Source organism: Anabrus simplex, chromosome 14 (assembly GCF_040414725.1).
Source record: "Anabrus simplex isolate iqAnaSimp1 chromosome 14, ASM4041472v1, whole genome shotgun sequence".
NCBI lineage: Eukaryota > Metazoa > Arthropoda > Insecta > Orthoptera > Tettigoniidae > Anabrus > Anabrus simplex.
This window is the reverse complement of record NC_090278.1, coordinates 81,896,681-81,909,993: the sequence shown is the minus strand read 5'-3', so window position 1 is coordinate 81,909,993 and position 13,313 is coordinate 81,896,681. Positions and strand designations below refer to the sequence as shown.

General features: G+C 38.3%; 1 protein-coding gene across 1 annotated transcript in view; it reads right to left on the bottom strand.

Annotated features, from left to right (window-relative positions):
* Nucleotides 1-13,313, bottom strand: part of LOC136885304 (Fanconi anemia group A protein homolog) — a 124,146-nt gene that overhangs the window by 72,269 nt on the left and 38,564 nt on the right. The window contains exons 9-10 of the mRNA XM_068230340.1: nucleotides 5,849-6,085; nucleotides 404-548 (exon numbers count right to left, since the gene is read on the bottom strand). Coding sequence (XP_068086441.1) covers nucleotides 404-548; nucleotides 5,849-6,085 — 382 coding nt within the window. The remainder of the gene's footprint in view (nucleotides 1-403; nucleotides 549-5,848; nucleotides 6,086-13,313) is intronic.

The following is a 13,313-nucleotide window of genomic DNA, read 5'->3' as shown; positions in this document are numbered from 1 at the left end:
TTAACTTTCAGACACTAGAGTAATTTTCCTTCCCTGTTTTTTTGAGGTTGAAGAAAAGTGGAAAAAGGGTGGGGGGGGAGGGGGATTGTGCGAGTATATACAGTACTAAAAACTGTTAATGAAACCGGGCATCAGTAAAATATGTATAGACATTATTCCTTGTCTGTAAATTTATATCTTTTGTTCCTAAACATATGGTTTCAATGGACCTTTTACAATATTCCAAGGTTATTTTAATTACTCTTCACAGTTACTGATCTGGACAGCAACAAACCCCTATCAATCTTCATTAATGATGTTTTACTGTATACTGACTCTGTGTTTCCCTGTGTCAACAAACTTATAGCAGGCAATTGGAATACATTCAGGCATTGAACAAAGGTTTTTTTTTTTTTTCAATTACCTTTTGTAAGCTGTGGTGCTGATGGTAGGCACGTTATGTAGGTAGACAACATCTCAAGAGCTACTCTCCAGTTGATGGTATCATTTGCTAACAAGAAGGTCTTCATGGTTTCGAGGGCATCTCTGGCACCTAACGCCTTCAGTAGCTGCAAGTAGAAAATAAAATAGTAAGAGCACACTAATTTAAAATAAATTTAAGCAGCGGCTTACTTGTATTACTTCTTCCTTCACCATTAGAGCTGTCAGCAACATTAATATACTGTGCGAGAGCAAGCTCTCTGATTAACTTCACCTCAGATTTTACGCTAATAATGCATACATTTTCATAGGGCCGAACTAAAACTAGCTAAATATCTTCATGTTTTATATCAAATATACAAAGATTTCATCCTTTTCTTTTTCTTCTACTTAACATTTTTCTGCAGACACATAGCCGTTCTTCAGATCGATGAGCACCATTTTACATGATTATACACAATGTTCGGTTGGAGCTTCATGTCACTGGCTAGTGTGTCTTGGCATTCCATAGGGACACTTGCCATCGACTGTGAAGATGTAGATATTGAAAGCGACAGTACAAACTGCTGCTCTCAAGATATGGCCATACCATTTCAGGTAAATTTTTCTGAATGGGAACAACTCCCTTCTTTTGGCAGATCGTGTCAGTTACATGATCAAGGAGGGAAACTCAAAGATACCAGTGTAACGTGCACACCTATTTAGAAGTTTCATGGCCTAAAAATGCCTGTTACTATTTAGTTAATATTGTCTTTTTAAATTCTTTTTAGGGCAACAATCAAATTAAAGTTTCTGAATATCATAGCATAGTTCTGTTTCAAAGAATGTGCAATAATTTGGTTGTAGGAAAGAATAAATTCCTGGAAAGCATCAACAGTTACACAGTGATGACGGTATTAATCGTGATGTGTGGGGAAGAGTTAAGGAAAAAAAATACATCTGTTTTGTGTGACAAGAAAATGATGATTTGAGTGAAGTCCAAAACCCATTGGACAATTCGCCCAGCCACGTTATATGGAACTGAATGCGGGACAACCAACAAACCCGCCGAGTGCCTTCTCGACGTGATGAAAATGCACATGGCTCGCTGGTTATTGGAGGGCTGCTCTGCTCAACCATATACCAAGGACAGAATACGTCAGCAGATGGAAGTAGTGTCCATAACAGAGAAGACGCAGGAGAGAACACTCCAGTCATTTGGACATGCAGTCCGTGCTTCACAGAACACTGTTGTCAGCCTCATCAACCACCTCCAAGTCGATGGTCAATGTTCTCATAGCAAACCAAAACAATAGTGGAAAGACATGCTGAATGTTGACTAGAAAATCACTTGCCTTCAACCTGAAGACACACATAATCATGCAAATTGGCGTTCCAAAATAGCGGACTCTGCATCAATGCGTGATGGTACTTAGATGAAGGAGAAAATGATGCAGAAAGTATCAATTATAATTGAAGGGCCTAGTAAAAGAAAATTAGTATATGTTGTCCAACTCGTTGGCTGAATGGTCAGCGTACTGGCCATCGGTTCAGAGGGTCCCAGGTTCGATTCCCGGCTGGGTCGGGGATTTTAACATTCATTGGTTAATTCCAATGGCTTGGGGTTTGGGTGTTTGTGCTGTCTCCAACATCCCTGCAACTCACACACCACATATAACACTATCCTCCACCACAATAACACGCAGCTACCTAAACATGGCAGACGCCGCCTGCCCTCATTGGAGGGTCTACATTACAAACCCTGCACCCGGCTAGAAATAGCCACACGAAATTATTATTAGTATATGTTACATTTACAAACATATAACATATTGGGTTATAGGAATTAGCTTTTCATGTAATTCAAAGTTTTACAACAAAAAGGGTTAAGAACTCATCTCTTAATTCAACAATATGATATTTTACACTACTTACAAAAACTTGACTGAATCTGCTAATTTTTAAATCAATTAAATATACAGTAAATACGCAATTTTTACCCATGTGCATCTTGCCATCTTATATCATAGACCCTACTTTTTGTTATGGAATTACCAGAGAAAAATAATCCCCAAATAAACTTTGCTTAGGTTGTTCTTTAGGTGTCAATAAAAATATGACAAGGATACACCTTTTACTGTATTTACTTGCATATAAGACCTGTTTCTTATCCTCTTTCTAATGCTGATAAATCAAGTAGGGTCTTATATGCACATACCGTATTTACGCGAATAATCCCCGCCACCGAATAATCCCCGCACCCTAACTTTAGGTAGGCTTATTTTGAAAAAAAGAAATGCCAACTTCAACGCAAAAAACCACATCCCAATTTCGTGCCTCAAATTTTTTTTTAAACTGTGCGGGTATTATTCGCGTAAATACGGTATCTCAAAAATTAAGAGCATATCAAAAAATCAATTAAATAACTATAAATACAAACATCCTTGAAAATGAATATTGATGAATATTGAATTTTCACGACTGCATTGTAATCGAAACCGAGTTTCAACCTATTAGGTTGTGTTACGTGTTGAAGAGATGTTAAGTACAGAACAAAAATGGTCAACCAGACACCAGTGGGTTTCAAAAAATACAATTTGGACCATTATACAATAATAACCTGATATAAATCTACCGCAATTGTGGCACGTATCCGCGCATGGTAGGGTAGGTCTAATTTCATGTTCACTGTGTCCGAAATAAAAAGAAAGTACCATTAGGGATATTCTTCTTTTAAAATGAAAAGTAGATGCATTATTATTAGGGGAGAAAGTTTCAAAATAAAAATAAATTGCATTTACCTGTTGTTACATTTCATTCGTCAGTTGTGAATATCTGATCATGTTTAGTTGAACAGCAAATTCATGGGCAGCATTTTGCACACCATAGACCGTACCAAAAATAGCAATAACCTGATCATTTCTCATTATACAATGCCTAGTAAAAGAAACTCTGTAGTAAACAAGCATCATTAGTTACCTGTATTTAGGATCTAATATGTGAGGCAAAATTTATTTTTGAATTAACATTACCTCTCATAGCAGTACACAACTAATTCCAATGATATTGTAACTTTCCCCGACTACCAGCGGGTTACTGTAATATGACTGAAGAACCACTGCCTGGTATAGCGTATTGATAAAGACAAGAGTAAAAGAGATGGCTCAAGGTGACCGGCTGGCCTTGAAAGCGGCCTTGGGGCAGGGGTTTCTGAGTTATTTTTGTAACAGCAGCTAGCCACATCCTTTCTCCCAGTTATGAAAGAATGCAGTTTCTTGTACTGTCACCCACAAAGTAACCTAGGGTAACAGCAATTAATACTGTACACTCCCAATATTTAATGCAAAAAAGTCCGTGGAATAGCGTACCAAAAATAGCAATAACCTGATCATTTCCCATTATACAATGCCTAGTAAAAGGAACTCTGTAGCAAACAAGCATCGTTAGTTACCTGTATTTAGGGTCTAATATGTCAGGCAAAATTTATTTTTATTCTTCCTGACCAACAAAATGGGGGAGGGTCTTACATGCCATGGAGTTTTATGAGCAAGTAAATACGGTAACATGTTTGTGCATAGTGCAAAGTCAAGCTGTCTCCCCTTTTTTAGATAAAAGACAAGTAGACATGATACTTGGGTATTCCTGAGCTAATGCGCTAGAACAGAATGTTACACTGCTAGACTGTGTGAAGTTCCAGTATAACACAATATTGTATGTATTAGACGTAGGGAGCAAGATCTATTTAGGTGTTCTTTCTTCCTTGCTTTTCAGCATGACTTAGCTTGTAAGTGGATTATGGAGAAATGTAAAGTTTTAAACTCTGAGTCACTGAACTTGCACAGAAACGCAGCAATATCACCGCAGGCCGAGAATTTAATTTGACAGTGTTTAACATTTTCTACTGGCGAAACAGAAGTTGGTCTTGAAAAATACCTACAAATCAAGACAAGTGTTCCAGGGGACAAGAAGTGGAAAGTTTCTGACTTTGAAAATTAACTGTTTCAGTATGTGAATTTGTTTACTTGAGAATAGTTATGCTGTTCCACATGAAATGCTACAGCTTAAAATGTGCTATATAGCTGTAATGAACCAAAGGTAAACCGTGAAAGTGTGAGACTTCACTACTTTTAAAAAGTATGTTAGTTTTAGTCAAGTTTGATATCAAAACTCGAATATTCAGAAGAAAAAGAAAAGCTTGAATAATAATGGTACATAAAACATAGCACAGGTACTTTTTACCATGTCCATTGTTGGCAGCTTTATAATTCGAGAAGTTGATGACTTTTCACAATAAATCTTGTTCTCTCTCTACTAGTCTATACTAATATTATAAAGAAGAAAAATTTGTATATTTGTCTGTAATGGATACTCAAAAACTACTGAACCGATTTTAAAAATTACTTCACCTATAGAAAGCTACATTGCCAGTGAGTAAAATGGGCTGTGTTTTATTTTCAAAACAATTTGGGGGAAGGGGGGGGACGACGGGGGGAGATATAAAAATATAAAAATAATAAACTAATATAGGCAAAATCGAATTTGTCGTACAAGGACGAGACAAAGCTCATTTTAAGACCCTTGACCCAAAGAACAATACTCAGTAAGCCCTATGGGCCTGCAAACCAGGTTTTAAGGCCTCAAAACCAACTGTTATGGAAATATTGGAACCACGCTGCCCCTGCTCTAGAAATCGGATAAAGAAATGAATGGCCATAACCATCGCAACGTCAGCTCCATGTTTGTATGTATTACATTACCTCCTAAACCACTGGAGCGATATCAACCAAATTTGGTACACTTATGATTTAGTATCAGGAGACAAACTGCGTGGGGGAAAGACACCCCTAGCACCCTTACGGGTAGGGCACGAAGGGGTAATGTATAAAAATAATCTAGAATAGTATTGAATCCATAGTTTTCATGATCACTGAAATGAATAGTGACACTCCAAATTTTTTAAAGTTCATGTTCAGCCACCTTTGGGGTGGGAGGTGAGGGGAGAGTGAGATATAAAAATAATCGAAAATAGTGTTGAAACTACAGTGACAATCCAGATATTTTCTCTCTTAGTGGTGAGGGGCGAGAGGGGAACAGTCTCAATGATTGTTGAAATCCTGTACATCGTATCTGTAGCGTGATGGCTAAATGCATATAGTTATCACTTATTAATTTTTGACAAGACCAAATACTTCTCAGTCAATTTGAGCTTCCATAAGGACAAAGTTTTACTCGAAAATTAAATAATCTAAAACTTGAAATCAAACACATCTAAGTAACTCTAAAACTACATAATATATCATAAAATATCAATCAACAAGTCAAAAAGGAATTCTATAAAAATTCCCTTGCCACATTACTAACCGGAAATACAAATCTTAAAGGTAAACATTCAAAAACTATCCGGGCAACCCCGGGTACTAGAGCTAGTCACAAATAATTTTGGACTTACGTTTTCCAAGAATACAGAATAGTGACGTGGTAACTCTTTCGTAACCCAGGTTTTCTGACGTCCCACTGCTTCCTGAAGGGAACCATGCGGTTGGTGATGCAGAAGAACTTTAAGAAAAGCTGAGAGGAAACCCTTCAAGGACTCAGAGCTGAGCAGGGGAAGTCTCTCACGTAGTAATATGAAGTGTCTTCCAGTAGGGACATCACTTGCACTACCAGATGTCAGGAGTTCAGCAGTCTGTAAAGTTGCAGAATAATGTACAAGATCAGCATCTTTTAATGTTAATGTAATTAAAAACTTTTCAGTGAAAAGTATTTTCACATAAAGTATAATTATTTCTTTAGTGCACGGCAAAACTGTACACCAATTTACTGACGTATATTATACAAAACAGTGACCAAATTAATGACTGATGGGTGGTGTTCAACTTAACCGATTGAAGTCCGAATTTATTCCAGACTTGTTTGACCCTTGTGACCGAATATTTCTAAGCTTAGTTCTAATGTAAGAGAAGACTGCCCTGAAGGATCAAAACACTGGAATATTTACTGTTGTTGTTTTTTTGGTTTCCTTTTTAATTTCCTAACTTAAAAATAGGTTTAGTATGGCCAAACTGATACCTGAATAGAAAATTTCAGGGGCATCAAAAGTTCTCTTTGTGTGGTATGTTTTGAAACAGTCTTCCAAATGAAGAGGAACAAGACACTTTTTGCACTGGAATACAAAGCTTTCTTTATGCTCCAGTAATCATTTAGGTTAGGTTTCGTATTCTGTGACATTATGATGAGGCTGAAATAAGCCTTCATTTCATATACAGATACATCTTTCTATGTATTACCACAATCTCCGCCAGCCAGAAATGCATTGTGTGTGCAAACGAAAGCGATGTATGCATGAGTGACTAGGCCTGGATTCACGAGCCAAATAATTAAGTAAAATTCCATTTTAGCAGTCAATGCAGAGTCAATCCATTGTGTGCAGCTGCCTCTGTGGATCAGTGGTAGAGTGTCAGTGCCGCATGAAAGAAATGGCACCAAGTTACTGGAGTCCTGTGCGATAAGAAAACTCCAATGCATCTAAAACCTAAAGTCTACTGCACAGGGATTGGACTGAATGCTGGCCAAAAACAGTGAAGCATGAACAGGCACTTCATGCAATGGAAATGAAGATGCTGTGGATGTCCAATGGCTTGACTCGACTAGACCATATCAGGAACGATGGTGTGCGGAAGAAGTTCAAAGTTGCCCCAATTCACAGAAAAAATGCATGAATCACGCCTGCAATGGTATGGCAAATCTATTTTTTTTTTTTTTTAATATTTAAAATAGTTTATGCTGGGTCCGCCTTGTCAATACACTTTAAATGATTGAAAATTACTTTACTAATTCATATATGTTTCAGGAACAATATGCATTCCCTTCATCAGTGAAGTCAAATCAAGGAATAAAAACAATATAACACTATCTTTTGTTTAGCCCACAATTTAAAGAAGTGTTATATCCTAATTCACCGTTTCAACGAATAAACAAACATGTTTTCCATAGCAGCAAAACCTAAGTTGCAAAGACTGGCATTCAACTGAACATGGAGGGTCACTGACTTCAAACACGCTGACTTGACAGAGTGAGAGATGAAATATGGCTCACTAAACTCAGTCCCCAGGATGCTACGGATCGATTGAAGTGAAGGACACACTGCAGGAAGGCAGATGTCAAACAAATGGGAAAATGCAACGATGATAATGATGATGACGACGATGATGATGATACAATACAGTAGAAATACATAAATAACAACTAATGACACAATCAACTTAGCACCAAGAGAGCTCAGAATGCTAAATCAAGATTGTTCCAGCCATTGTGTAGCCTGCTCAGAGACATTCACAAAGTCCTCCAAAGACCCTGGATGCACAATCAGTGACGATATGGCAAACCCAAGTTTTACATGGCAACTCAAAACCAGTTGGAGAGAGTATGTGGTGATTAATGCCTCACACTCATTTTAAATTGCATTGGTCCACTCCTATCGCCATTCAGTTGCTGCATTATAGTTTCTGCTGATGATTTCTTGTGCTGTTTTAAATGGTGCAAATCTTGATTTCAGGCGTCCATATCCTACAGCAACAGCTGGGTTTGTTTATATTTTCTTGAACTCTTGGATTAAGTCGTTCACTCTTCTTATTCTAGGAGGTTTTACGTGAAAAGTCACAAGCAATTGGGAAAGAAGAATGGATTTTGCTGAGCCAGTGATAAGGCACATGGTCTGATCCAAAATTGTACTTATCTTTTATATATGCTAACTGTTCATCCTTGCCAATGGGCAGTACTCAGCTTGAGAATAAACATATTCTACTGCTGATGAGAAAAGAGTGGATGTTGATTAAGACTCATCAAGTTTGTGGAGGATATTATCTCTCGTCCTCAATTTAGTGAAGGTACTTAGGTTTGAATTCCCAGTACTAACTGAAAGTCATTCAGTGACCAGCCTATCTCTAGAGATTTCCCGGCTAATGGTACACAATATAATAAAGTACAATAATTGAACAGGGAAAATGCTATACCCTCTTAACCTAACTGACATCTTATGAAATAATTCGAGGCTCCTTCTTCAATCTTATTAGTCCTGCTAAATTATGTCGCAGGATTCTTTTCCTTCACTTTATCAGGTCATATATATCCTCCACATACAGCTCTTTCAGGTCTGTGACGTCTTTCCATCTCACTCTCGGTTTACCTCCTTTTAACAATAATGCGGTTTTACATCCCACTATCTACTTTAATGGCATGCCTCTTTCTTTTATATCATGGTGTCATCTCCCCTCATTATATGATCAAAACCATCTTAAACAAGATTTGGCTGTAACTCGATCCGAGTATATATAACTTCTTCCTGCATACATTGACCAGTTCAACTCAGTTTAAGGATGTGTTTACAATAAATAAACAGACCAATCCTGGCATAAAACATACGCCCACATAAATCACACTGAATGGATGGAGGAGGGCGGGGTTGTATTTGACGAAGTTTTCTTGCTTGTCGCTTGGCCTCTTGGGATGTAGTGTTCCGCCACAGTGAGCGGTCCACAACACATTCTTCCCATGTCTGTATATCTATTCCAGTTGTCTTCATGATGTGTTTCAGCTTGTCCTTAAAACGCTTAAGAGGGGCCCCATGAGGTCTACTGCCGGAGCAAAGTTCGTCATAAAGAATTTGCAGGGAAGCCTGGTATCACCCATGCAGTGAACATGGCCTACCCATCTCAGTTGAAGAGCGATGATTGTTGGCTCAACGCTATTTAGCTGCGCTTTGTCGAGAACTGCCGTGTTGGTCACATAGTCCTCCCACTTAATATTCAAGATGAATCTCATTTTCTGTTGGTGGAAGCGCTCAAGTTTTTTGATCGACGACGACTGATCTCTTTCCCGCGTAAGTGTCATTTCCCCTCATTATATGATCAAAACCATCTTAAATGAGATTCATGGACTTTCTTGCTGATGAAAGCCACTTGGAAGTTATCCTTCACAGTATCATACCTCAAAAAATTTAGATGTAAGGCTTTTCAGATTTTGCTCTATAAACCAGCATTTTGTTTTAGGCTACGGGTGCAGGACCACTCCCAAGGTAGTAAGAACGTGGAGTAACGCTCCTATATTCGGGGTCATGTCGCAAACCAACTAACCATTCAATGCACCAACAGGTGTTGCACAAACTTATTGAATTCCACCACAAATATCATTAGCCTCAACATACAAGATGCAACTAGGAATTACAAGTTCAAACACCGTGCTAAAAAAAAGACAGTTCACATTTCTACATTCCGTGTTATGGGAACACAAAAAAAAAAAGAAGACAGTTTGTAATCATCAATTACAACATGTTTTTAGAAATGTTTAGTAGCCGTAAGTTTTAACCAAAATACACATAGCCAAGTTCTTAACCTCCCCACCTCTTTCCCATGTTTTCAAAGGTTTAACCTAATTATTATTATTTTTTTTTTTTTTAATTGCTTTAAGATTTACATGGAATAATATGCCTCTGTACTTTCATGAATTTCTACCTAAACCAAAAAGTGTAGCTGATGATGTTTAGTAAATCTAAACGAAACATGTACTACTTGTAGATTAAATATGCCAAAGGCAAAATAAAAAGTATTGAAATGAAATGAAATGAAATGAAATGAAATAGAGTATGGCTTTTAGTGCTGGGAGATCCCAGGACAGGTTCGGCTCAAGAGGTGCAGGTCTTTTGATTCGACGCCCGTAGGCGATCTGCGCGTCGTGATGAGGATGAAATGATGATGAAGACAACACATACACCCAGCCCCCATGCCAGAAAAATTAACCAATGATGGTTAAAGTTCCCGACCCTGCCAGGAATTAAACCCAGGACCCCTGTGACCCAAGGCCAGCACGCTAAACATCTAACCATGGAGCCTGACATAAAAAGTATTGATCAGGTGGAATAATTTCTCTGCTTGATTTACAGAGCAGGATACATCAGTCACTGCGCACTAACACTGGGGCGTACACAGGTGAATCAAGGAGAAGCGAAGGAAGTTATTTCAACTCCTACCAAAAAGTAGCGCTGTCATCTGAATGAGTAGCTCTTGGTTCACAGAATTTGAGATTTTTAAGTGACTGATTTGTTTTTGAAAAGTATGTTAGTACATACGTGGGAGTATTATAAGATTTAAATGTTCTCTGGTGCAGATATCACCCCCCCCCCCCCCGCAAAGAGAGACCTGAATCTGATAAAAGAAAACAGGAGGCATTTGCTCTATAAAACCAGCATTTCGTCTTAGGCAAACACCTGAAATACCTTACATCTAAGTTTTTTATGTGCGCTATTGCTATGAAATATCTAATTTCCTGATCATCAACTTAGAATTTCCATTATTAGTATCATTCCTCCCTCAATCATATTTTGTGACTCTCTTGGACTATCTTAGCATACTTATCCCGACCTTTCTGGTTCTTAGATCACAGCACAGTTTCTAGTCTGGAGCACACAATGCTTTTGTGCACTTTGCCTCTGAGGTTTGGGTGCATCCTCACACCACACAACACACCAGTTGTCATTCCCCATCTGCTCTAGGAAGATTGAACTCTTTCTATTCACTTCCGTGCTGGCATCTCCACCGTTTTAGGCAACTGATCCCAAGTTCTTGAAGTTATTTGCTGTTGGTAGGGACTTTTCCTTAAAGACATACCTGTCCTGAGGCACCTGAACCTCAAAGGCAGAGTGCACAAAAGCATTGTGTACAAGATAAACTGTAGACTAAACTGATAATAAGATCAAATTAACATCCAAATCTGTACAGGTAAAGACTTTCTTGAATTTCATGAAACCACTATGGACATGCCCTAAAATGGTATTTTATCTCCATGCTTGATGACCTGTCATCACAATGCCATTCTTCAAGGTGGTTGTTGCTTTTTTTTCTTTTTTTCAGTTTGTTTTGGCCTACTAGGAACCACACAAGGCACATCTTAAGGTAACCAGGAAGTATGATTCGCCATAAAACAAAATTGCTTGTGAGAAACAGGAGGAAGATTCCCTGTAGGATGACCTGTCGGTACTGAGATCAGTTCTCTGTAGTCTCCAATGCTCCAGGGTATTAAAGCTATTCACTCTTTCTACTGGTCAGCCATTGAGCATTAGGTAAACGTACCTGTCATGTGACAATCATGAATTTTGCTTCCTTGATATTAATATCCAGGCCTATATTTTCTTACTAAACTAAAGAACTTGTTGAAAACCATCTGTATTATCAGCAATCAGTACTGTGTCATCATCAAACCGAATATACACAACTAACAATCACCCTAAATCCTCTTATAAAAGACAAACACTACCACCATTAATGCACTAATGATATATCATCACCTTCGTTGACCAACTCCAGTTTCCCAGGTGTGGTATACGAGCTCCTTCCATTTTGTTCGCTCCATGAATCATTCTTCGTTCACAATCCGCTCCCAATCCTGTTCTCTCCTCTTAAGTCTGTCCATTTTTCTCTAGGTCTGCCCACTAGTCTCTTTCCCCTTATTTCTCTTTCATACTCCTTTCTTGCAGACCTATTGGCACTCATTCTTTTCACATGACCAAACCACTTCAGTCTTGCCTTTTGGATCTTCTGGAGTAAGGAGTCTTCTACTCCTACGTCTTCTCCGACTTTTTCATTCCTGATTTTATTCTTCCTGGTCTTTTGGATCATTGTGCGTAGGAACTTCATTTCTACTGCTTGGAGTTTCGAGTTGTCCTTTCTTGTTAATGTAGCAGTTTCCAGGCTGTATATGAGGATAGGGGTGTAGTATGATTTATACAGTGTCACTTTGGTTTTGAATGGTACTCACTAATGATATACATGCAAAATAAAAAATTTAAAACATATTAATACAAGATAAATCTTTTGAAACAACAAGCTGAAAAAGTTGGACTTAAGGATCTCCTTTGAAATAAACATAGTACTCGACTAATATCCCCACAGCTCCCCAACAACTAAAGATAAAGTATGGTAAGACTGAAAGAGTTAACAGCTTCAAATATCTTGGTGAGATTGTGCAGATGGGATCTAATGAAAAAGAAGTTAACAACTGTAGGCAAGACAGGATGGCTGCAGCATTTCGCAAAACACACGACTTGTACAAGAAAAAAGGCTATTTCAATGCAAGCTAAACTCAGACATTACAACACTGTGATTAAACCTGAATGTCTCTATGGAAGTGAATGCCTCCGAGTTACTGGAGAGGCTGGTTTCAGAGAAGCTGAGAAGTTTGAGAGGAAGATCCTTCAAAAGATAATGGGCCCAAGCAGACATTACAACACTGTGATTAAACCTGAATGTCTCTATGGAAATGAATGCCTCCGAGTTACTGGAGAGGCTGGTTTCAGAGAAGCTGAGAAGTTTGAGAGGAAGATCCTTCAAAAGATAATGGGCCCAAGATTGTGGCTGGACAGTACAGGCTGCGAGGACGAGAGGAACTTTATCGGAAAACCAAACGACCGATGGAATCCGTCAAGAAGCGACAACCCAAGTTCTATGGCCAACTATTTAGAATAGAGGACAAGCAGTTGACTACAAAAAATTTTACCATATGCGATAGTAGACTTAACACAAGTAATCAAGTGGTTCAGGGAGGTCAGGAAGGATCTGAAGAAAATTGGACTAAATCGTGAAGACATTGCTAACAGAGCCAAGTACCGACACTGGATCGATAACTTCAAAGGATTTTGTGAAGAACAGCAAAATAGCGGGTGGACAGCAGAAAGGAGACAGACAACCAGAGAGAGAGTATGATACTGGGCTGCAAAGAAAGCTTCTAAAAATGTGTAAATGTTGCTTATTGTGGTCTCTAATGGCCGTAAACATCTAAAAAAGAAAAAAATACAAGACAGTATAAAACATCACACAGCCCAAAATAACTTATGGTAGTGAAACTAATTTTAAAACTACTAATAC